The following is a 26295-nucleotide window of genomic DNA, read 5'->3' on the forward strand; positions in this document are numbered from 1 at the left end:
GGAGGGCCTCGCGGACTGGGGATCGGGAGGCGCAGCCGCCTGGCCGGGAGGTGGGCGTGCAAGGTTGGAGGCGGGATTAAGGAGGGCCTCTCGCCTTGGAGACTCACATGCACGGCTGGAATCCGGAGGCGTGGCCAACATGACAGGAGGCGGGGCCCGGGAGGGTCTTGATGACTGGGCGATCAGGCTGTGCTGCGGGCAGCCCGTGACAAGGCCGGGAAGATGGCGGCCTCGTGGAGGGTTGGTTGTGACCCTCGGGTGCTGCGCTATCTCTTGGGCTTCGGCGGGTGCCGAAGACTGGGGCTGGTGAAGGGCGCTTCCGGATGGTCTGTCGGCCGCGGAGCTAGTTGGAGATGGCTTCACAGCACGCAGCGGCTGCGGGGTGAGTGCTCGGGGTCGCCTAGCTTCTCTATGTAGCTGAGTAATGGGCCTGGGTCAGGGGCTTTTTGATTCAGGGCCCATCTGGGTGCGGAGGCGCCCGGGGCTCCCTGTTCCTGAGGCCCGTTTTTGGGGAGGGGTCCTCTGACTTGGCCTAGTGCCTAACGCGAAGGGTTTTCTTGGGAGCTGGGAGAACTTGACTCCGTTCCTGGGCCCCTGGTTATTATGGCTTCTCTGTGACCTTGTGTCGGAATTTGGGTTATTTGTGACAGGTCCTAAACGCTTTTCCTTTAGGCCATTTCCCTGTCACATCTCAGGTCCCGCTAGAGCTGTCAAGCTGCCCAAGGTTGCTGAAATTCAAAAGCCACTGGTAGCAGTTCTTATGCATTCTCTGGGCGTCTTTACGGGGAGATCTTTTCTTCCAGGCCTCTCGGGTTGCCCCGCGCGACGACTCTCAAAAGACTTGATTTGTAAATGCCTATGGCATCACAAACATAGGTCCAGAAGGATATTTTAACAAAATATGTGCTTAAAAAAGTGGCGATTTAGGAGGGGAATCATACCAAGAAGTTATTATAGGTAATTGGCATTAAGTAATGACATTAACACTGTTAACACAATTCTTTTAGTATTTAACAGGATGCAATATATATAGTATGCCGGGCATTAGTTTTCTTTACATGAGGGTGGGGGGATAAGGCTAACACTTTGTGTATGTGATATATTACCTGCCAATCATTCTGGCACTCCACAATATGAATTTTAATATAAAAAATTAGGTGAAGTGGGTATTGTTGAAATATTCTGAGCTACATGAGGCTCAGAAAAAAAAGTTACAGAGAATCACACGGTAAGATGAGTGCACTGAGATTTTAAGATTTGGTAACGAGAACAATTTATTTCAGTTTCTTCAGCTTAATATTTCATAAAATACCTTTTGGAGCAGTAGTTCTTTAACTGTGTATAGAATTCCTTGTTTCCCTTTTCCCATTTTGTTAGATATTGAACTTTCCTGTAGCTCCCAGATACTCCCATGTGGGGTGGAGCTCAGCCATCTTCATTTTACAAACAACCTTTGGTGAGTTTTGATGTTTTGTGTTGGTGTTTGATGGGCTTCACTACCTTAGAAAATCATGAACCAGTAAAAGCTCAGTGTTTTGCCATGGTGAATGCACATGGCAGTCCTCAAACTATTTCTTTTACAAAGCATGAATTACATGGGGTTGGCTCATTTTTCACTGAGCTTGGTAGAGACTGTAGTTTCATAAAACGAAGCAACTATTTGGTAATCGGTAGACTGTATGAACTAAGTACACTTACTGAATAATTTCCACATTTATACATCCATCCAGGATCTTAAAATCTGTCCATGGAAATCACCCTCGGAATTCTGGTTTCCTTAAATGGTGTTTGTTGACAGTATTTTTATGAGTAATGACCTATGCCCCATGCTTAGCACCGTCTATGCATTAGGAAGTGGACCCTCATCAGCCATCACACCCCATCTGCCAGCATCATGATCTTGCCCTTCCCAGCCTCCAGGACTGTGAGAAATAAAGGTTACTTATAGGCCACCAGTCCCAGGTATTTTGTTACAGCAGTCTTAAGGGACTAAGACACTGGGCAGTGGACTCAGAGGGCTCAGAGGACATGATCAAAAGAAAGGCATACAATTGAACAAAATTTGGTCTCTTCCAGCAAGAAAAAAGTTGGGGGAGTGGGTTTGAGTATAACAAGTAGCACTGATCGCTTACTGTGTACCGTACACCCTTCTCAGCACCTTACATGACTTAACTCATTTGGTCCTCACAGCACCTAATGCTGTGCTCTGGGGATAGAACAATTCTAGCCCAGCTCTCTCTCACACCAAAGCCTATTTCCTTAACCACAGTCAACCTCAGTGTCTGTGGTGGTTTGGCCTTAGCCATCAGCAGAACAGTGCCAGCGCGCTGAAGCTTTGTTCACCATGTGTATATACTGTGTGAACATCTCTGTTTTTTTTTTTTTTATTGCAGTGAGACATTTTTTAGTAATAGCTACATTGTGAAATAGTATTTCAGCAATAGTCCTGATAATCATAACAGTTACAATTCTAGACTGTGTATAAAGGGTAGCCGGACCATTTAAGAGAGTTAAAGTGTAACCATTTAATAGAGAGTGTGTATGTTAATGTCCTCCCATCTGTAAGTTTCTAATTGATCATTGATATACAGTTGACAACATGGGGATTAGAGGTGTTGACCCCCCCACGCTATTGAAAATCCACGTATAATTTTTGACTGCCCCAGAACTTAAGTCTGAATAGCCCACTGTTGACCAGAAGCCTTACTGATAACATAGTCAACGAACACATATTTCGTGTGTTATATGGATCATATACCATATTCTTATATACTTAACTTTTTCTTAAATGTTTTGGTATTTCTAGGCTACATGGTTTATCTGTGAGTTTTTTCAAATTGTTGCAAATCTCCCCAAAATTTCCCAGTACATTTAGTTTTTAAAAACCTGCATATAAATGGGCCTGCAGGGTTCAAACTCATGTTCGAGGGTCACCTGTACTCTTTTGTCTTGAGCTTGAGCTTTGTGTTGGGGAACAGCAAGCTTCATTGTCTTGAGCTTCATTTCGTTTGCCTCTTAGAGCAAAATGTGTAAATCCCCAAACATGCACGTGTCCATTTTTTTGTTGGACTCTTGAGTGGTGATTTCTTTTTGTCCTGTTCCAAGATTGCAAAATAAATGGATACAGGTAGAATTTTAATTTTATAATTTAGTAGTGGGAAGGCCAGTATTGCAGGCTGAAACTCTCGTGTAGTGTTTGGTTTCTCCCACTCAGAGGAAGTACTTCTGCAGCCATAGACTACCTACGGGTCTGGCCAGCTTCCTTACAGATGCACCATTGGATACTATGTGTATGAAAGAATCAGCAAATTCCTTAAACAAAATGGAGAGAATGGTGATTTTATTTTGTTTTGTTTTATTGTATTGTATTTTATTTTATTTTTGTACTTGGTAGGCAGTACATTACCTGTAGCTAGTGATCTACTCGATACTTTGCTGCAGTCAAGGGCTTTCTTACTTGAAAAGTTTTAGCGGAGAATTAAGTTGGCTTATATATAATTCAGGAGAGCTTCCTTGGGAATCTACTAGTGCTGGTTTTTAGAGGGGCACAGATCTATTTGAAAACTGATAAAAGCTCTACCACTTTTTGAGAAAACTGTATGCATGCAAAATATTCTATGTGATTCCAGGAAACTCGTGCATCTCCATGTAGGTTATCTATAAACACTGCCTAGTCTCCAGCCTATTTCCATAAACATTTCTGTCATTTCCTGTAGAAAATAGTGCTACTTTGCAAGGATATTTACCATATCTGAGAACAAGAAACGTATTTTTTTTATAGGGGTTCCCATTATAAACAAATGGCTAGAGAAATACATTTATATAAAACCGGTAATTTGGAAATGTTGATTCATGCTATTTCTTCAAATGGAGTGACCTTCCCTGTGGTTTGAAATTTTTCTCATTACTTAAGTACTACCCTCCTAAATCTTTCTGTAGGATCCTGGCAGGGAATAGATGGCCCTCTAAAAATGGGTAATTTGAGGAGCGTTTACTAAGTGACTAATTTCTGTGAATTTGGGTGTGGAGATGGTACTGTACTAAGGGGCTATGTAGAGCAGATGCTGTCCCCACTCCTTGTGAAGAGGCAGGGGAAGGGAGCAGTTGCCAGAGCTAGAAAGGACCGAGCCTGAGGGGAGGACCAGTGGTGGAGGTGTGTCCTTCAGTTAAAGGATCCAACCAGCCCAGGTGTCCCCACAGGGAGGGAGCTGGGGAAATAAATACCCTGACCTTGCTCTCCTTTCTCCCTTCATCTCCTGCTTAATGCTGCCCATTGGCTGAACCCAGGCAGAAGCGTGAGCTCAAGGAAGCCTGTTGTTGAAGCACGTGCAGTGGTATGGGGAAAGCTGAGGAGTAGCTCTAGAAGGGCAAATGGGGGATCTCTCCCCTACCCTCCTGACTCACACCTGTCAGTCCTTAGACTTTATACTTCCGTTGAGCACTGAAACAACCAGGTACTGTATTGTTTATAAATATGGTGGTTCTCATGCTAAGAGGGGGGGAAAGGAGCAAGTATAATATATATAAAATATTTTATACTTGGAAGAAGCAAGTGTAGTTTCCCTGGATTGTGGCCTGAGGGCTGGGCACAAGGGTAAGCACAGGATCTATATAACTGACCTGTTGTTTAATGGAATTTTTCTGTAGGCATTTGAACAGCTGAATAGAAATCGAGTCTATAGAGTTTATAAGGCTCTTTGGGCACTTTTTTATAGGAAGAAAGATTTTCTTTTTGGAGCTGCAGCATCTGATTTTGATTTTTGTTATTTCAGTTGTACTCATGGGTAGAGTCATCCCTGACTCCTGACTTTCATATGGCTTATTCAGTCTATTGGAAATTCCTGTTGGCTCTAGCTTTTAAATGTAATCTGACCACTCCTCACCAGTTAGCCTGGTCCGGGCTACCACTACCTCTACTCTAGATTATTGCAGGAGTGTCCCGGGACATATCCCTACCATCACCCTTGGCCCAGTACAGTCTGTTCCCCATGCAGCTTTGAGTGTTGCTTCTTTTCTTTTCTTCCTTTTTTTTTTTTCTTTAAGAGATTTTATTTATTTATTTGACAGAGAGAGAGAGAATAAGCAGGGGGAGCTGCAGAGAGTGTGGGAGAAGCAGGCTTCCCACTGAGCAGGGAGCCCAATGTGGGACTCGATCCCGGGACCCCAGGATCATGATCTGAGCTGAAGGCATATGCTTAACCGACTGAGCCACCCAGCACCCCCCCTTTTTTAAAGTAGGCTTCACACTGGACCAACTTATGACCCTGAGTTCAAAACCTGAGCTGAGATCAAGAGTTGGATGCTTAACCGACCGAGCCACCCAGGCGCCCCCAGATTGCTTCTTTTAAATTATAAATCAGATCATGTCAGTTCTCTGCTGAAAATCTCCAAGACTTCTCATTAAACTCAGAATGAGATCTGAAGTCCTGACTGTGGTGTACAAGGCCCCATGTTCCAGAAGTGCCTCTCATTTCTCTCTACCACTGGTAGAATGAAGGCCAAACATTTGGAAGATCTAATGGAAGATCCTAGGTGCCTTTTCAGTCTCTCATGTCAAATGGTCTATGTGGATAAAGGAGAATAGGTAACAAATTCATGGATAGCTTCATCTTGTACTTAAAATCCTATTATTTTAATTTTTCTGCAAAGTTTATAGTTGTGACCATCTCAAAGCATGTGCAGTTTTATTTTTTTCTGTAAATTATAGGTTTGTGAACATAAGCCATTTATGTGGAACTGCACACAAGTTCAGTTTTTAACTGTGGTTATTTCTCTTGCTCAAAATTTTTTTCATGGTTTTCCATTGCTGTTTAAATAACATCAAACCCATTAATGAGGTATTAAACTTAAGTTATGATAGTACTATAAGGTACTATAGAGTACTATAATGTAATAGTCCCAACATACTTTTTTAATTTACATGCTCACTTTTTATTTTCGTTATATTCTACACACCAGCCAAACTAAGCTGCAATTCCCACCTCCTTCTTTGCAAATGATGTTCCCCTCATCTGAAATACCTGCTTATTCCCTCACCTTGTTTTCTTGCCTAGCACACTGTGTGTGGTAAATACACATAAAATGCACCATTTTAATTACTGTTATGCATTCAGTTCCATGGTAGTGAGTAACATCTGCATTGTTGTGCAGCCATCACCACCATCTAGAGCTTTTTCATCATCCCAAACTGAAACCCTGTGTCCCTTAATGCATCTCCTTTCCCCTGTCTTCCTAGCCCCAGGTGACCACCATTCTACTTTCTGTCCCTGTGAATTTGCCTCCTCTGAGTACCTCCCAAGGGCGGAGCCCAACCGCATTGGTCTTTCTGTGTTTAGCTTATTTCACTTAGCATAATGGCTCGGGTTTCATCTGTTTTGTTGCAGTTATTTGAATTTCCTTCCTTTTTAAGGGTGAATCATGTTTCATCGTATGTCTCTACCGCATTTTGTTTATCCATTCATCTCTTGTTGGACACTGGGGTTGCTTCTGCCTGTTGGCTGTGGCGAATAATGCTACTGTGAACATGGGTGTACAGATATCTGTTCAAGCTCCCGCTGTCAGTTCTTTTGGGTGTATACCCAGACATAGGAGGCCTGGATAAAATGGTAATAGTGTGTTTAATTTTGGGGGGAATTATATTGTTTTCCATAGCAGCCACTCCATTTTACTTTCCCACCAACAACAAGCAAGGATTCCAATTTCTCCACATCTTGCCAACACTTGTTTTCTGGGTTTTTGATAATAGCCATTCTAATGCGTACGAAGTGAAGTGGTACTAGCACAATTTTTTCCCCCTTTCTTGATCAGCTAGAATCTCAGCTCTCATTGCCCCGCAGTGTTCTTATGGCATTTTTATCTACTGCTCTCTAGTACATGTGTGTGTGTATATTTATATTTATATTTATATTTATATTTATATTTATATTTATATATCTCTTGACTGCCCATTTAAACCATAATCCTTTTGAGGTCAAGATTTTGGTCTTGTGTTGGTCTAGGGCTAGGATAACAAGAGCTCAGGAGGCATTTACTAAGGGCCTCATTGGCTTGTTAGCTGTGGTAGAGAATGTTATGACAGCACCACTGAAGATAAAATATTTGCTGATGATTTTAATGAGAATTTGGTTTTCAAATGTGCACTATGGTTAAAATAGAGGTCAAGAGTTAGTGTACATAGCTGTGAGAACAAGGCCGGATTAGGTAAAGGAGACAGTAGAAATGAAACCTTCATCTTGAGAATGGGGATGTGAAAGGAACTGTGTGATTCCATCTTCCATTTCTCGAGGCAGGAGTTGTAAAGCACGATACTGGGATACATCTAGCCATCTCTGGATGTCTGCAGATCCACCCTCTTAACTGATTCCATACCTCCTATCAGTAATAAATAGCTAATGCTTTTGAGACTGACTGACTTTTTGCCAGGCCCCACTGTAAAGACTTTGCATGTGTTAACCTTCTTTAATCCTTATAAACTCTCTATTTTACGGAAGAGGCAACTGAGGCACGGAATGATTGAGTGACTTGTAAGTGGTGGATCTTTGTAAGTGGTGGATAATTGGAACCTAGGCAGTTTGGTTCCAGTGCCTGTTCACTGAATCACCAGGGTATGCTGCTGCTTCTTAAGATTTTTTATAAAATTAACTAACCATTTTATTGAGTAATAAAATACTTAACACAGGAATACATGCAGATAGTTTAAATAGGCAAATAGTACTAAAAGGCGTATAACAATACAGTGGGTCTATCTCTACTTCCCCAGTCTTCTTTCTTACAAGCAACAAATTTTGTCTCTTAGTTTTGTTCCAGCATTTGCTCATCTCCCTATTTCTGTGCTACATATTAGCTGTGGATGAGTGCTGGACGTGCCATGCCCTGGGTTCTCCCTCTCTTGTTGCCCAGCGTAGTTATTTTGTTGTTCTTGGTTAAATCCATATTAGTATTTACACTCCACAAACATCATACACAACTCGGCATTGTCATATATTGTCCCAAATTGATTGTTACCACTCTTACTTTTTTGCTTTTCCTGACATTGTTGCCTTTTAAATGTTTTCTCTAGTTTCCTCTGTAACTATTGCTGATTCATCCCACACCATCTAATAACTTCTCATCACAACTTTCTGTACTGTCAGTCACATCAGATCATTTCTCAATTTATTTTTTGCAGTTTCTGCATACCTCCAGATGTGTAAGTTGAACCTCCATTCTAAAGGTTTAGAGAACCTCCATCGTAAAGGTCTTTTACCTTCTCCAGAGAAACAATCTCCAGTGTCCCAGTCTTCTGTTGAATGAGGGTGGGTTGTTACCCAATACTGGACTGCAGGAGGGGATCCACGTATCTGACTGCATCTCAGCTAGCATTCACCCAAACGCCCACCCCCATTCCCCATTTCCAGAGATCCTCAGGACTGCCAGTTCCTGGGCCTTTGGGGAATTCTGTTGTATGACCAGGTGATTATCCTGGCTTTCCCCGCTGCTGGCTTAGGATTCAGCTTTCTAGAATCTCTTCAGTCAATTATTACTCATCTATTTACTGCTTACTTTTCTACTACCAAATTTGTGTGCTATTATTCCTTCCTCTCTCCCTGTCCTTGTGGGTTTGTGTCTAAAAATAACAAAAACAAAACTACCCTTTTTTTAAAAAATATTTTTATTTTTTAAATTTTTTTTTAAAGATTTTATTTATTTGACAGAGAGAGAGACAGCCAGCGAGAGAGGGAACACAAGCAGGGGGAGTGGGAGAGGAAGAAGCAGGCTCCCAGCGGAGAAGCCTGATGTGGGGCTCGGTCCCGGAACACCTGGATCACGCCCTGAGCCGAAGGCAGACGCTTAAGGACTGAGCCACCCAGGCGCCCCTTTTTTCTTTTTTTTACTTCTTGTTAGATAAGTTTTGGGCAGGGAGTAAAATTGGATAAACTTACTGGAGAAAACCACTAAAATGCGGATTATAAGAAACAAAAGAAATAAAAGGCTCTTACATGAGATCACCAGCCAGAGAACCCCTTCTGCCGTTTTGGAGTATATCCTTTCCTTCTGTGTGGCGTACAAGCTAAGCAGGTAGGAAATGGATGATGCCATATATGGTGTTTGTGGGCCGTCTTTAACCGTGGCAAGACCTGTAAATGCTCTTTTTACAAACCATGGTGCATGCATTTTCTGTTGCCCTCTGACATTTTCAGTTTATTCTTACACTGGTAGTACGCCAAAATCACTGCTTGAATAAAGAAGATAACAAGCACTCAATTTTAAAAAAATTTGCTGTGGCCGCTTGTATTCAAAGTTAAGTGTTAGTATTATTTTGTGCCCTCGTGTTGATTTTTAAATTACCTGAACTTCATTGTGCTTTGTTTCATCCAGCCTGCAGATGGCAGAATTGTTTTATTTTTAACAGATGTTTTAAAGGTTAATTATATTTAATGAGTTCTTGCATTGGAAAGAGAGGTGATTAAATGAGCACCATCTCTCCCTACTTAGAGAAGAAGCAAATTAATGTGAAGAACAGGGAGGCACACAAAGAAAGTATTGGATAATTTACTTCTTCACTTAGTCTACATGATTTTTTGTGTATGGATAATAGCCCTATAAATGGACTAGAGCCTGGTGCTCAAGTGGTATCGTATATAGACTGCAGAATTTCCTTAATTTCTTTGTCACAGTAATGGAACTTAGATCTGCTTCGTATTCACCACTAAGCAATTTGTTCTGCTTTTATATTTTAAGAGTTTGCTTATATTGTTGTTTTTAATCTGGAGATCTTTTAGGATTGATGTATAAAACATCAATTTAAAGGTTTGATATTGATTTTACTGAAGTTTGAGTGTTTTGTTCTTAGGATAAAAGAAGTTCTTTAGGGAATGAGAAGAAGAATTAGATTAGTATACCATATTTGAAGTTGAAAACAGAATTATTCTTAGAAGAGCAGATTTGAAGAAATGTAGGAATTGCTTAGAGAAACTTTTAAAATTCAGTGATTGGTAGATTGCTTAAGCAGCAATACACTAAGCAAAAAAATTGAATTTATTGTGTCTCTCTGTTGAAGAAAAAAGATTAGGACAGTCAGTTGTAGTAATTTTGGGGACTCTACTTTTAAAAATCATTGTTTTAAATATAAACTGGAAATGTACGTTGCTGTATTCATCTTAAAATTTTTATATATGTTTTTAACTACAGAAGAACAGAAGGACTTTATAAACCATTAGGTATTATTTGTTAGTTAGCTAGGAAGGAATAAAAAGCTAACACTAAAATCACTACCAGAGACTTAAACGCTAACTAAAATTTGGGTGTATTTTTGAGTATTAATTGAAATAACTGGTATGACCCGTGGAGAATAAAACACATTTCCTTTATTCTTATTCATAGTTGTGCCCAGTTATTAGTAGGAAATATAATTGGTGCTCATTTCAAGGCCTCCTCAACTTGACGGGAGGAAAGTAGTAGGACGTACTGCTTACTGGAGTGGAAAGGGAAGCTATATTTAATTTCTGTAATGAAATTTAAAATATTAGGAATAGGCCAAAATTCCAAGAAGTCTAGAAAAAAAATCCATACGCCTGAATAGAATTGACAACAGTCATAAAGGGCAGATATTAATAATGTGCAGCCTGTCATTCAAAGCTGATATGATTGCATACTTAACTTTCCCACTGGAAAAATACATTTGGAAAAGATATATATAATGTTCCAGTCAAAAGAGAATATACTAGAATGAAATATGTACCATTTTTAGTAAATTAATGTTTATGTTTTGAAGTGATTTTCTGGCATGGGAATCCAAGGGTAGATTGGCTAGATTAATCAGAAAATACACTGCACAGTTTACTTTCTTTAGTAAGCTAGTGTAATCCATCAAGAGATAGTACCAAATAAGAGAGATGTCCAAAATGTCTTTCTTTGGTTTTGTCACCTTCATTTCAGAGTACGGATAGTGATCTATTACAGAATTTTTATATTTTATTGTCATTATTTAGAGAAACAATTTCAATTCATCCTTGAAGGGTGGCTGTATGAGGAATGATTATGTTCTTTTTATTCTTAAAATATGAAAATTTTTGAGTTCTTGATGCGGTCATTTGGAAAATAATACTTAATAAATACAAAAGTTTCATAATATAGTCCTTAATGTCAGGAATAATGGAAATGCAAAGGTCTCATAGGTGAGAGATTATAATAAGAGATAGAATCATAAAATAAATATGAATTGTATCTTGGCAACTGGAACCAATGTATAAAAATACTGAAGCGAGGTTTTGTTTTGGAAGACTTGATTTAGTGTCTGTCATAAATTAGAATCTGGACATAGAATTATTGAAGTCCATTTATTTTGTTGCTTTGAAGTGGAACTCCATTTGATATAAATTTCATATGTATGTGATTATGAAATATTCTATCTCATACCAGCCTTGAACTTTTTGAGGGAAGCAATATATTGGGCCTTTTTTTGAAACTGTGTTTTTCAAGAAGAGGCTGACCTCTTATCATGGTGCTATTAGAAGGTAAATTTTTTATTTGTATTTTTTTTAAACCCCATTTGTCAGTATGAGCTTTAAAAAATTAAGTGCGTAGGCTTGAACTCACAAAACATTTTGAAGGCAAATGTTTTTATTTGTTTTCTACATTAAGCCATGAGAAAATGAAAGAGGCACATGCAATGTAATGTAGGGGATAAGAAAGCTTATTTTATTGTTTCTAAATGGGGTCAGTTTATCAGGCTTTGAGCACTTTTAATGAATTCTCGGAATTAAGTATAGGCTTGTTACAGTTCAGATTTGGAGATGCATCACTAATGTTAAGTTTGCCTGTGTGTGTTGTGTTTTCCCTAAATGCACAACCTGAATTCTAGTTCCCTTAAGAATCTTGTACTCTGGTGTTCTATAGATGGCACTGCACTGAGGGCATGCGTAGTAGTTTGCATTCTTTTCTCCCCATTCAGTATCTTAATGTGCCTGTTTTAGTCCATGGGGACTTATTTTACTAAAGAAAAAAATGCGAAGATATTTTTAAGCCGTATTACGGTCATGGTTTGAATTTCAACTAGACGTAGCTGGGAAATTAAATGAAACTGTGAGGTGAAAGTTTTCGAGAGACATAATGCACAGGATTTGATGGCCCATGTTTGCTAGTCTCTCCTACGATAACTGTGTTTTAACAATAAATCAGATTTTAATAATAAATACATGGCTTGTTAATAATACATTAATTATTAATAAATAATAAAGAAGGATTTATCAGGAATTAGGAAAGTCATTGTGGATGTGCTTAATGATCACCCTGCTTTCTTCTACATTATTGTTAGTAGTAAAAGTGGTTTCTTTCTTTTTTTTTTTTTGTAAGATTTTATTTATTCACTTGACAGAGAGAGACAGCCAGTGAGAGAGGGAACACAAACAGGGGAGTGGGAGAGGAAGAAGCAGGCTCCCAGCCGAGCAGGGAGCCCTGCGGGGCTTGATCCCAGGACTCTGGGATCACACCCTGAGCCAAAGGCAGACACTTAATGACTGAGCCACCCAGGCGCCCCATAAAAGTGGTTTCTTGATACAGGAATGTTTTTAAGCCCAAGGTAGGGAAAGGGCTTATTGGGAAATTTTACTGAAGATACGTTCACATGGGTTTGAGAATTCTGCTTTGCCGTGTTTCGAATTTCTGGGTGGGTAGGCTCTGAATAACCAGTGTTAAATTGATGATCTGTATTTATAAGGATCATCAATTAATGATGAGAAGTATCTGTGCAGTGTAGTAGAGTATAACCTTGCGAGATAGGCAGGAGGAATCCAAATCCCTTAATCAGTGGCTTGTAGTTGTCTCATTGATGAAATGGGTGTGTTGACTTAAGAGTTTGGTTTGGGCTCTACCACTGTTGGGGTATTAGGAATGAAAATTCGACTTTTCTGTCCTTCTTAGAGTTTGGTACCCATAGAGAGGCAAAGAAAGTCAGATGGAGATCACAGTTTCAATGTGGTCGCTTTGTTGGATTAGAGGATGTGACTTAGGTCTGTGGCCTTCTACCGTTTGGCTTCCCACTCTAACCCCATATTTAGACTTTGGGCTTTTGTTTGAGGAGAGTTCATGTATATAAAGCAAACACACATACCTGAATTGCTTCCTCACACACAGTGGGCCCTGATGGCAGGAACAGAGGTAGGCCTGCTAGCTGCCTTTGAAAGGCAGGTCCACTTAGGCCTTGCACATGGAACAGCTGAGAGGAAAATGCAAGTTCCCTAAGGCAGGCGGTACTTTCCTTTTTTTTTTCTTTTTTTCCTTTTTTAAGAGTTTATTTATTTACTTGAGAGAGAGAGAGAGAGCAAGCTAGAAAGAGAGAGAGAGAGAGGGCCATGCTCATGCCCAAATCTGGGGTGGGGGGCAGCAGCAGAGGGAGAAGCAGACTCCCCACTGAGCAGGAATTCCCAGGACTCAGGGATCATGATCTGAGCTGAAGGCAGAGACTTAACTGACTGGGCCACCCAGGTGCCCCGAGGCTGGCAATTCTTAAGAGAAAATGAGGAAGAGGCTGAGGCAGGTCTGTGTGCTTGGTGGAGAGAGGACAGAAGCTTCTCTCCAAATGCTTCGGAGATAGCACTCCTTTACCATGAAGCTGTAGGAACTCTCTGCTTGAAGTCACAGTAAATTAGTTCTGTTTCCCAAAGGAAATACTTAACCTCCTTTAACATTAGTGTTCAGTTCCCTTGCTTTTAACCCTAAATGTCAGTGGAAATGTCATGTGCACTTCCACATTTGAAATATATTAGATGTGCTTTATAGTGTTTTGCTTTTTTTGGGTCAGAGAGTTGAATAATCTGAGGAGAGAATAGGTTCTGTGGAAGGTTTCAGGGAATGTCATTTCTTGCTACGGCTACTGCTAGGAGCTGGTATATGCTATTAACTGCTTTATTAGTATAAACTGTATATGAATTTAATGTACCAGCTGTGTGCTCTTTGAATGAGTGTGGTCCTGGACACGGGATGATTATTGGGCAAGCACATTATAGAGAGTATGTCCTTTTTTGATATCCAAGGAGAAGGTAGCAGCGTTTCACTGAGGGGTCACGCTGGTTTGAGTCTACCTTTTTGGATTCCTAATTGAAATGTTGTATGGAACACAATCTGAGATTAATTTAACCATGCAGGTTCGCTTGCCTTGTCCTCTTTGACAAGGCAGATCTTCTCCTTTCATACTTAGCAGCAAGAACCTTTGATTCTTAAATAGTGTAATAGTAGAGGAAAATAAAAAATACAATCAATTTCTTAAAGTCTAATTTTGATTACTTTGTTGTAGGTTATCAGAACCCTAGTTTTTTTTTTTTTTTTCCTTATTTGTCTTTTCCTTTGGTCATTTTACTTGTAAATATTTTTTTGCTGTAACAGACGTGAAGAAGGAGGGGAAACATAAATCAACTTTTTTTTTTTTTTTAATCTTGTAAGCATCTGGATTGAAAATACACGTGACTGGGGAGCTATGAAAAAGGAAAGTATTCCAAAAAGAGTTTAATTTTTTTTAAAAAATGAGAATTTTACGTTTCCATACTATTTACTGGACCCTTAGTTTGACCACTTGAGAGTCTTTTAGATTTTGGAATATTTTCTTTCTCAAACTGAATTTGATTTTAATGTGTTTGGGCTTCTTATTGATGCATCATGAGGTGCATTGTTTTTTTGTGGCTAATCTTTCCTTTTTTCATTTTCAGCTGATCCCATTAAGATACTGATGCCATCGCTGTCTCCTACAATGGAAGAAGGAAACATTGTGAAATGGCTGAAAAAGGAAGGTGAGCGAGTACACTATTAATGCCTTGCGTTAGTTCATCGTTTTGGGTTCTTTTCCAATCAGCTGTATTACACAACACATAAAATAAATCACATCCTCCGCTAGTTAATCTAAGTTTGTTTAAATAAACTTTTCCCATGGTAATGTGTAATGTAGCAAAGGTTTTCTGGGTTCAGCCTGTATCTTTTCACGAGCAGAGAAATATATTTTGAGACTCAAAATATTTTGAGACGTTTTTCTCTTAGTTTTACTTTTTATACTTAGCTTTTAGTGTCTACATCATAAATTTGTTGATCCCCGTAAGTTAATTTGGTTTTATGATGATGCTGTCTGTGTATGTGTGTGTGTGTTTCCTGAAGCTGAGCAAGTCGATTTTAAATTTCATTGGCAAGAACAAATAAGTAAGAATAATAGAGAAAACTCTCCAAGGAAGAGCAGTAGAGAAGGATTCTAGTCCTACTAGATAGTGAAATGTATTATTATGCCTCCATCATACAGAGGAACGAAGGAACAATTAATGTGAAGGGATCTGGAGAAGGAGACTTTATATTTCTGGTGGCTGCTCTCTTTTCCTCCCCCCCACCCCGGGTCATTGCCACGTGTGGCAATAGAGTAACATTTCCCCATGCTTTACTCATTCTGCAACATGTTAAACCTTTGTGGAGGAAAGAGGATGAATCTCCAGTCCCTATTAGAAATTGCTAGACAAGATACACAGAGAAATGGACCCGATGAATTTCCCGTAGCCATATTTATGCTTCAGCTTGAAAAATGGTGAACCAAGTGTTAAAAACAGAAAGAAGGGAGCTTATGGATGACATGGCTTGGGATGCCATATCTAATACCAGAGACGAGCCCTGGCAAGGACATGTGTGTGACTCAGCGGACACAGATATCATCCAGGCACATGCTGGTATTGAGTGGTCCAGTCTAGTGCTTGTAAAATAACATTGAGACAGTTTCGACAGTGGGCAAGAATTCAGTCTGACAGTTACACTGGGATTCCAGAAGATAGAGCCATTCATGGTATCACTTTTTTTTTTTTTTTTAAAGATTTTATTTATTTATTTGACAGAGAGACAGCCAGCGAGAGAGGGAACACAAGCAGGGGGAGTGGGAGAGGAAGAAGCAGGCTTCCAGCAGAGCAGGGAACCCGATGTGGGGCTCAATCCCAGGACCCTGGGGTCATGCCCTGGGCCAAAGGCAGACGCTTAACGACTGAGCCACCCAGGTGCCCCATGGTAACACTTTTGCCAGTGATGACAAATACGGGAATTGGGAAGAACGCTGCAAGTATTGACTTCTGAACCTTAGCCAAATGAGCTTGAGAGTTTAGGAGAATGCCTCATTTCTTTGAGGGGGACTGGGGTGCTAGGAAGGCAACAAGGAAGATTACAAAATGGACCTCACAGCAGGAACTTGGAACTATGGGTTAGACCAATATGGAGGTTAGGAGGTGTGGTACAGTGAGGCTATCCAGATAACCGTGACTGGGTCTTGCTGTGCTAGATACCGTGTCTGATTGGAAGCATTACTTAATCCTGTTCGTCAGTGGGGAATGTGTCTTGATATGTCTCCTTTACCTTTTATGACTAGCATAGTAATTGGAACACACCCGGCAGCACAGTAAGTGGCTGATCAGTAAATATATTGGCAGGGGAAGAGGAAGCCAAAAGCAGGAAATATGACAAGGATAAGAGAGCTTTGCAGATGAGGTACTATTTGACCTGGTTCTTGTGGAATACGTGGGTTTTGTTTAAAAAAGAAAAACAGCAAAAAAACCGTGAAAGGACATCCTGGGTAATGTACACAATTTGGCAAAATCTTTGAAGTGAGGTGTCATGACATGTATTTTGGCAATAGTAGGTAGGTAGGCTGCATTAAGGGCATAGTGTGTGTGAGGTCAGATGGGTTATGGGAAGGATCTTGAATACCAGTCGTCAGTTTGTCAGTCTGTAAGGTCTTTATCCTAAAACCTAGCCACAACTCATGGTTATTATATAGGAAGTGGTTTCTGTGTGCTTTCTCGAGCCTCGTTAGTGGCATTACACCCTAACGGCACTCTGGCATCAAGAGCAAACTATAAGTCATTGAAGTAGCTCCCTTTGCCAGCTCACATTTGAAGTCAACCCTGAGGACTTTTGGTCAGTATGACCATCTAAACAATGGGGTAAGGCTTCTGCTCACTACTGGATAGAAAATTATAAAGCAAATTTTTAAATGGTAAGTAGTACTTAAATACAAGAAAGGGGAATCATCAAATGCTAGCAGCATCCACAGCGGTGAGTGGGAGTTGGAGCCATGTGCCCCACAAGGTCTGAGCCGGAAGAAGAATAAATGAGATTGGGAACAGGTGTTTTTGATGGGGGACCAAGGGGAGGGGAAATCAAGAAGTTAGGTTTAGGCTTTGATGTGGTAAATTTGAGATGCTTATTAGACATTGAAGTGAAGGTGTTGAATAGATGATTGGTGGTAGGATTTGAAGTTCATGAGTGAAGTCTGACTCGGAGATAGAAATTTGAGAGTCGTCAGTGTATGGATGGAATTTAATGCCATATGATAACAAGCAGATTCATCTGTTGGATTTGGGATCTGTATGGAATAAGAATGCCTACTCCCTTGAAAATTTGCTTTCATAGGCCTATCCTCATAAAGCTTTGAGGTTCACATTTATAGTACTTGCATTTTCTGGGAATCCACAAGCAGAGGTAAAGTGGTTCTGGGCTGACAGTCTTCCTGGGTTCCCTGGCAGAAGCCATTATTCTGGAAAGATGCGGCCTCCAGTCCAAGCCATACAAGATTTCCAGATAAAGTCCCACTTACGAAGAGTTCATAATCTCAAATTTAATAAAAACATGGAAGTAGTCTTTTAGGAGCAAAGGTCATGAGGCATACCAAGCAGCAGGTCTAGACCTGTAAGAGCTTCAGTTCATTGGAATTGCTAGATACATAAAAATGTCTGTTTGAAATGACTAACCATGTAAGAGAAGGAATTGAAGATCTGAAAAGAGACAGACACTCTCCAGAAAGTCTGGACAGATTTGAAAAGGACAAACAGAACTTCTAAGAATGAAAAATATTGTCTGTAAAATTAGAAAATGAAAAACTGAAGGTTGGGTTAAAGTGTGACTGAGCAAAGAATCAGTGAACAGAAGTTCAACTTGAGAAAATTAGCTTACATGCAGCCCAGAGAGAAAGCAGTAGAAAATATGAGCAAGAATTGAGGCATGAGGAATAAAATGAAAATCATCCAATCATCCAATAGCAGGAATTCTAGGAGGAGGGAAAAAAGAGAATGAGAAAAAGATAATATTCATGGCAAAAGTGGCAGAGAATTTTCTAGAATTTGAGGAGGACATAGATCACATAAGTAAAAGAGCCAGCACTTTATTAGGAAGCACTCTGAGCAGTTGGCTCTGCACGGCTGCTATCTTTTAAAATAATTATCAGTATCTAAGAAAGTTTCACCTTTATAAATAATGTAATCAGTTGGAGTCTATTTTTAGGTTTCTTTTTCTTGATGAATTACAGAGCTTTGGCTGTTTCCATATTCACTATGACAGAGTGTTGGTGTCATTACATAATGATTCAGACACAGAACAGGGTTATTATAAAAAGATTAATTTTTTTCACATTTTGAGGCAAGTAGATAAGAAGGATTCTTTGGCCCTCATTTATCCTTCAGACTTCTAGCTCTCTGGCAACCTGATAACTTATTCACATCCATTAGAATATGGAGAGTATGATGAAGAGGCAGGAGACATATGGTCTCATCATTCTGTTCTTTTTTCCTTTTGATGACAATGTTTTCACATAGGACAAGCCAGGAAAAGCTGTATGCCCCTGGAGCATGTTTCCCTGAAGGTTACTGTTAAAATTGTGTTCTGCCAACTGAAGAGAAGTGTTCCTTTACTAATGTACTATAAGTAATTGAGTAATCTTAATCTTTGGTCCTCAGTAATTCATTGTCTTCTTTCTTTAAGTTCATCATGTGTATGATGTCATTGTGATCTTTTGAGCATAACTTATTTTCATTAACATTTATGTACAGTATACATGTGACTATACGTCTAAGTATGTTTGGGGTTTGATACATTTATGATATCTTGGTTCAGTCATTTGGTATGAAAAACGTTTCAATTCTTGCATCAAACTTTATGTATACCACTTTGTCTTATTAGCTGTATTTTTTTAAAAATTTGGTCTTGAGAGCTTTTTAATGCATGGTCACTGTTATTTGAAACAATGAGTTTAGACCTTCAAACATTAAGAGGATCGAATTTTTTTCATAAAAAACACTAGTGTTATATCTAATTATAAATCTAGTTTATTTTTAAGGCTAATGATCTGATAACCTTTAATGGATAGCAGTTTGTTCTTAAAAACTTTTAATGATTTCTTGAAAATCGAAGACTCTGTAATTCACAACTATTATTACTAATGACTTGGGGGGTGTGGGAGGGTGTGTTTTTAGCTAAGGTGATAAAGGTGCAGTGAAAGGAACTCTGGCCTGGGAATCACAGTTTGTCCTTTGGGGTTCCCACTCTGCCATGAAATACCCTGGGGTGAGTTGAACTAATTGAAATCTAAGGTATATCCCTGGTCTTAGAAGTCTGTGATAATTCAGTTTCATTTTGTTTTGTTGGAGCCTCGGAAATATGCACTAATATATAAATTTTTCCCATCTTTGTTGATCTAATGAATGTTAGCAAAGCAGTTTTATAACAAATATTGCAATACTTAACTTCAGTCTGGGGTTAAGTAAAGAATATGCATTATAAAATTGGTGGAGAAGACACTTCAAAAGTGATAGGTAACATATACAGTGTCGAAATCTCCTGCTAGGTGAACTGAACTGTAATTCCACATCTTTTTTACAAGTTTGTTATTTGGTGAGAAAAATGTGCTTCAGAAATTTTCAGTTTAATGAACATGGTTATAGCTTATTTGTTCATCAATTGAAATCAAATCTGTTAAAATAACAAAAGGAGGAAAATATTCTTGTTCTCCCCTTGTGTGAGAGAGTATTTGAGGGTATGAAAAACACTGTTTTCTCTCTTGAGAGATTGGAGAGCATACCATGAGACACTGGAAGAGAAGCAGGTGGAGGTAGTCCCGCAGAGGACTTACTCCGTCACGGTGTCTGGAACACAGCGTGTGCTTCGTCAGTCTGTTTGCTGCCGCTGTTCTTGATGTTCTCCCGCAGAGACTGTCATTTTATGTGGACATTCCTTCTGTCGTGTGACTGGGAATTGCGACTATCTCAAATAGCTGTTGGATAAGTCTTTAGATCTCATTAATGTAGAGCATACAATTCTGAAGCAAAACTGTTTTGAAGGAGTTCATCGCTGTTGGAAGTGTTATCGCAAGGTACCATTGTGGGCTCACACGGTGTCTCTGCATTCTACCGAAGAAGAGCTCCGGTGTCTGTTATTTCTAGGGATTTGTATCCATGTCTGTGGTCCTAAAATGGAAAAGTTTTGAAACACACATTTCATAAGTAGCTTCACCATTTTTTTCGGTCTGTTACTATTTTAGCAGCTTTCTTTAGGTATAGTTTACATAGCATAGATTTTGCTGATTTTAAGTGCACAATTCCATGATTTTTAGTTAAGTAGAAAGAGTTGTGCAGTATCACCAAAATCCAGTTACAGAACATGTCTGTCACTCAGAATATCCCGGGTGCCTGACGGCAGTCACTTCTTTCTCCCATCCCTAGCGTGATCTGCTTTGTGGCTCTCAAATTTTGCCTTTCCCGGGCATTTCACAGGCTAGAATCCTGTAATGTGTTGTCTTTTGTGACTGGCTTCTTCCAGGTAGCGTGGTGTTGAGGCTCATCCGTGTTGTAGCCTCCGTCAGCAGTGCCTTCCTTTCATTGCTGAACAGCAGTCCATCTATGCTTTTTCACATTTATTGTTAATATTTCTATCACGTTAAGATTTTAGAATTGTGAGTGCAATTACTGATTGCTGCTCTATTTAATACAACTTTCTGTGGTGATGGAAATGTTCTGTATCTGCCCTGTCCCATAGAGTGGGTGACCCCGAGCCACGTGTGTGTTGAGCGCTTGAAATAGGCCACATAATAAAATGTAAGGGGTCAGAAGGATGTAAGGGAGGTTAACTTCGCCCAGCCATTTCCTTCTCAAACTGCTACTCCTGCCGGTGGCTCTCAGGGCAGGACCTCGGATGGCCGGAGCACTGTTGCCTGGGGTCTTTTTTCATGCAAATAATATTTTGTGTGTGTGTGATGAGGTGAAAAGGGTTGACAAGCACTGACGAGGGGCCCCTCCTCTGTCTTCCCACGCTGCTGTACTCCCTGATTGGGTGGGATGGCCGTGGCCTGCTTGTCTGTACTCTTCAGTCACATTAAGAACTTCTTGAAGCAGGTCTGTCTGATTTTATTATTTTTTACCATCCTGTCTTGTACAATGTCATTTACATACTTAACTAGTAAGTTTTTGTTGTGTAAACAGTTGAATTATTTTTCTCAAATCATAGCTGTTATTATGCTTCAACTTAGCACTAAGAAGAGGTTTTTTTCTTTCATGTTCATGGAGATGTGATTTACTTGGTCTTATAGATGAAAGCTAGCTCCCCCCCCCCCCCCGCCACCACCACCATATATACCTTTACACCTTTTAAATAAATACTTTTATTCTTAATTTTTGGCAGGACAGAATTATTTTGTTAAAGTCACGGGATGTATTTATTTATTTTATAAATATGACCATTGTGTTTGATCAAGACTATACATCATACCCAGAATTTAAAAAGATCAGGGGAAGCCTCTGTAACTCCAGGCCTCAGCTCCGGCAGCCACCCGTCTGGACGAAGGAACCGACGATGATGCTGGCTTCGGTGCTGGGGAGCGGCCCCCGGGCGGGCCTCTGCTCTGGCCCCTCCTGGGGCCCGCACTCTCGCTCCGGGCCCGCTCCGCCTCGGCTGCTGACAGGCGCCACGAGGAGATGGGGCAGAGACACTGCACAGCTGCCATCTCCTGCCACATGGCCTCCGAGGAGCCATCTGTCACCTCATGCCCTCCGTGATGCTCTGTGCTGGCTTTTCAGCCCTCTCCTTTGGACTACAAACTCTTTGTGGACAGAACCATGTCTTCTCGTTGTGTTTGCAACCAGTGCTTAGTATAATGCCTTATATACTGGTGTCTACTAATTGTTGAATGATCTGTTTGAAATGACAGTATGGGATAGGGAGTGAGAATGAGGCCTGGTTCTTAATGGTTCTCAATAACATGCCTCATGTTTTTATCTAAAGATGTTGTGAAGTGTTTGAAGATGTGTATGAAGAGTTAACCTGACATTTCCAGTTCCGTGATCTTTTTTTTTAACAGCTGTGCATTCAAAACCTTCCTGAGAGAGAGATTAAGTAATTTGGTCAAGGTTACTTGCAAGTGTCAGAGCTTCGAATCAAACCTGTATCTGAGTTGTAACTACTCTGCTTTGCAGATTTTCTCAGTTATAGCACTAACTTGTTCATCGAGGCCAAAACTGGGGATATTTAGAATCATCGTGGCTTATTATAAGTCTCAAAAGTTTTCTTTTGGTATTTACATTATGTTTGATTATTGATAGCTAATACCTTAGTTTCATAAAATTAGGGGTAATGTGCCCTTACATAATAGTGCGATGTTTTAAACTTTGCTGTGGTTTCTGGGGAAAGTTCATTGTGTAATGGATCGATCCTTCTCTGTGTTTATTTCCATTTTCTCTCTCATGGCATTCTCATATAGCAAATATATATGTCTGTGTTATGTGAGTAGGGTACATAGAATTGAAACACCATAAAAAGGAAATAGGCTACCTGAGATAGCTGAGATAGGATACCTGAGATTAACTGTTAGAAGCATGCTACAAATCAACTGTTAGAACCAAACGAAATATAAGTGATAGTTTGATGTCAACCTTATGATGACATGAGGATTTGTGAAATTACTGTATTTTTTTTTCCCTCAAGTATTTTAATCGCAAACTCATCGTGTGTGAAGCACTAGCTGGAGTCCAGGGTAATGAGGTAGAATGTAAAACACTTAAGATGTGTCTGATTCCTACTGCGAAGAAGCTCATAGCCTGGTAAATAGAGGAAAACCCAATTGAAAAAAACAAATAACAGTAGCAACATAACATTTTAGAATGCAATTTGTGATTCATTTCAAATTAATTACAAGTGTTGTAGGAATCAGGACTAGAAACAAAATCATCTAGATTGATTGATGGCTGATCTATGGTTTGTTTTTTTGTGGGGCTTTTTTTTTTTTAATCTATGATTCTTAAAGGGTGTTTGGAATTTGCAGCAGGTGAACATAAATGATAAAACATCATTTTACTGTTTTCTTATGGGCAGAATTTCTAGGTGTCTAGAAGTATTTAATTGCTAGGTGGCCTAGTTCCATTGTTTTTTTTCCATGGTTACAGCAGAAACATAAGGGTATGATTTTTTTTTTCCTTTTGAAATACAGTCTATTTTAACTATGAAAACATATGTCATTGTAAAGAAGTATGTAAGATGATATAATCTGCTCTCTCCATGTGACATACAAGGTTCCTTTTGGGTCTGATTTCTGCTTACCTCACCAGCCTAATCTCTCATTGCTTCTCTCAGGTACTGTTAGCCAGCTCCTCCAAAGTTTCCTGTTCTCTTTTGCCTCCTGGGCTTTGGGTATGTTGTGCCTTCTGCTTGGATCACTGCTTCTTTACTTGATTGTCTTCTCATCTTTTCAGTCTCAGATTATATATATGTATAAATACTATGTATATAACATACATAATTCTGTAAAAAAGAAAAAATATATATATATTCTTATATATTCTTTTTTTAGGAAGCCCTTCACCTTGCAAAAACTAAATTAGATGTCCCTCCTGAATGTTCCTGTGGCATCCTAACTTTACCTAATCCCACCATAACTTCCAATTAAGTGTCACTAGGTAGTAAGCAAACTTCTTGAGGTTAGAATCATAACTCCCCCCCTCCACTGCTGTATCCTCAGTGCCTGAAAGCATTTTTAATATTTGTTGAATAGAAAAATCTCTTTGGGGTTAGGCCAACAATCACCTTTTAGGTGTTTCATAAATGTCATCTAACAGATAATGTTGATTTCGTTAAAAATAGTTTATATTGATGGTTCCAAACTGTTTTAACTGAAGATAATATAACCATCTCTGTGACCATCGTGGCGTACAATGAAGTAGTTTCTATACAGTGAACTTCCAGAGCATATTTATCTTAGTGTTTTAGATTTTCCTTCATGTTCTTTTATTGAGTGTGCCTATAAATACTGCTATACCAGCTATTTTTGGTATATGTGTGGGGGAGTGTATTTGTATGTTACATACCTGTATTTGTATTCTGGTTTTTAGGTCTGTCTCTTGTAAGCCACGTTTATGCAGATTTTATTTTTTTGTATTCATTTTGACTATTTCTACTGCTTTTAGTAGGTTGTTTTAATCCGTTTTTATTTATTACAATTACCGATGCATTTGGACTTCTACAGTTTTGTTTTTTTGTTTGTTTGTTTGTTTTTTCATGTGTCTGTCTTCAGTTGGGTGACAGTTTTTATTTAATTTTTCCTCTGCTTTGTGGAATGCTGTAAATTATATTTCTATTTCTTTGGGGGGTGTACATCATTAAATATTTTGGATACGTATTTAATTAAATTTTGCCAATAAAATCTAGAGTTATTTAGCATTTGTTCTGCCTATTTATGTCAAAGTTCTTTGCATGCTATAACTGTCAACTAAACATTTCCTTATCCAGCTTACTTTTTTTTAGAGTTTGAGTTTTACATTTTTTTAAACCTTCAGAAATTAGCTTTTAAATGATTCATAGTTACCATTCTATCGATTTCTGTAGTAACTTGTTTCGTGTAGTCCATGGGTCCCCACTTATGTCCATTTTTCTTCTTGGTGAACTGCATTTTTTAATAGCTCATCAATAGGTGGTAAATTTTCTTAGCCTTTTATGTCTAAAGAATCCTTTTATTAATATATATATTATATTAATTAATTAATATATATATATTGTGTGTGTGTGTGTGTGTTGTGAAAGGGAGGGTGGAGTAAGGGCAAAGGAAGAGAGAGAGAATATTAAGCAGACCATTCTCTCCAGTCTTCCGTTGGAAAATCTGTTAGACAAACTGCAGCCTCAGTCTGTGTCTCTTGCTGCTTTCTTCTACTTTTAATCTTTTTCTCTGCCTGTAGTTCCTTAATGCTGCCTTTCATTTACTAATCCACTTTCGTATGTCCAGTCTAGAATACATCCCAGTGATTGCTTCTTTTTATTTCAATGCCTGTATTTTTCATTTACAAGATTTCTAATTAGGCTTTTCCTATGTGATGTCATTTTGTTTCATTTCTGTACATTGTTTTTTATCTCTTGTTCTTGTGATGGATCTTTTACCTTCATTTGTATTTCTGAACATCCTCAAAATACTTACTTAAAAATCTGGCAGGTTGCAGTAAATGAATTTCATCTGAAATAAATTTCTGTTTTCATTACAGGTTTTGTGGTTTTCTTTCTTAGCATTAAATTTCTTCAGATGTTTTGGAAGTTTGTTTTAATATTTATCTATCTATCTATTTATTTATTTAAAAAGGCTTTTTGTTTATGTTTCAGTGTCTTCCCAGCTGCCCTCCATTCTCCCTTTCCCCACCCCCAGTCTAGGGATTTTGCTATTGATATTGGAGATATCAGTAGATGCAGTAATGGAGCCAGAGAGTGGCTTGGCTCAGATCCTCGTATTGAGGTAGTATTTTTGTTCCCTACCTTCCTAGACCTACAGTTCTGATTAAAGCCAGAGTCCTAGTCAACAGGTCTTGATTGCCCCATTGGCCTTCTATTATGAGTAGAGGCACTGACCCAGCCCTAGCTTTAAGGGGAGATTCTGATTTGCATCCCTGTCTGCAGCAAATCACTTCTAGTTCTCTTTATTCCAAAGGAAACCACTGCATTCCCCCGCTAACCTCCCCCGCCCCACCACCTGCTTCTAGTTCCAGAAACAGTAATTCGGGTCTTGCTCAACATTTTTGAGTTTCCATATTGTTTCTGTTGCACAGAAATGTTTCTGATTTGACCTCAGTTGTGTCTTTGACATTGTCTCTTTTTGTTTAATATGCTTTATTTATTTATGCTCTGCAGTGCCAATAGGGTTTCTGAATTTATGCTACAATGTTAACCCGGAAGTGCTATTAATTGTAAAACTTTTCCCCTCATGGAATAATAGTCAAAACATATTAAAAAGAAAGGAATGGATCTGGAATTGATTTGTTTGGAAGAGAATATGCATTCATTGCTATTGTTTCTAAAATTTGATTTCATTTTTAATATCTGTTCAGTAATCTTTTGTAATTGTTTTTATTATAACACATGTTTATGTCCTTTATAGAGCTTTTGGAAAATACAACAAACCACACGTATATACGCATGCAAACACACACATACACAATGAAAATTACTTGTAATTCTACAGCCCATAGCTAGCTACTGAATATTTTGGTATTCATTATTCATGTTTTATGCACT

At 39.1% G+C, this 26295-nt stretch overlaps 1 protein-coding gene across 1 annotated transcript in view; it reads left to right on the top strand.

Moving 5' to 3' along the window:
- Positions 1-29: 29 nt before the first annotated feature.
- PDHX (pyruvate dehydrogenase complex component X) overlaps positions 30-26295 on the top strand; it is a 62572-nt gene continuing 36306 nt past the window's right edge. The window contains exons 1-2 of the mRNA XM_026512129.4: positions 30-382; positions 14682-14762. Coding sequence (XP_026367914.3) covers positions 223-382; positions 14682-14762 — 241 coding nt within the window. The 5' untranslated portion in view covers positions 30-222. The remainder of the gene's footprint in view (positions 383-14681; positions 14763-26295) is intronic.

Source organism: Ursus arctos, unplaced genomic scaffold, assembly GCF_023065955.2.
Source record: "Ursus arctos isolate Adak ecotype North America unplaced genomic scaffold, UrsArc2.0 scaffold_23, whole genome shotgun sequence".
Classification (NCBI taxonomy): domain Eukaryota; kingdom Metazoa; phylum Chordata; class Mammalia; order Carnivora; family Ursidae; genus Ursus; species Ursus arctos.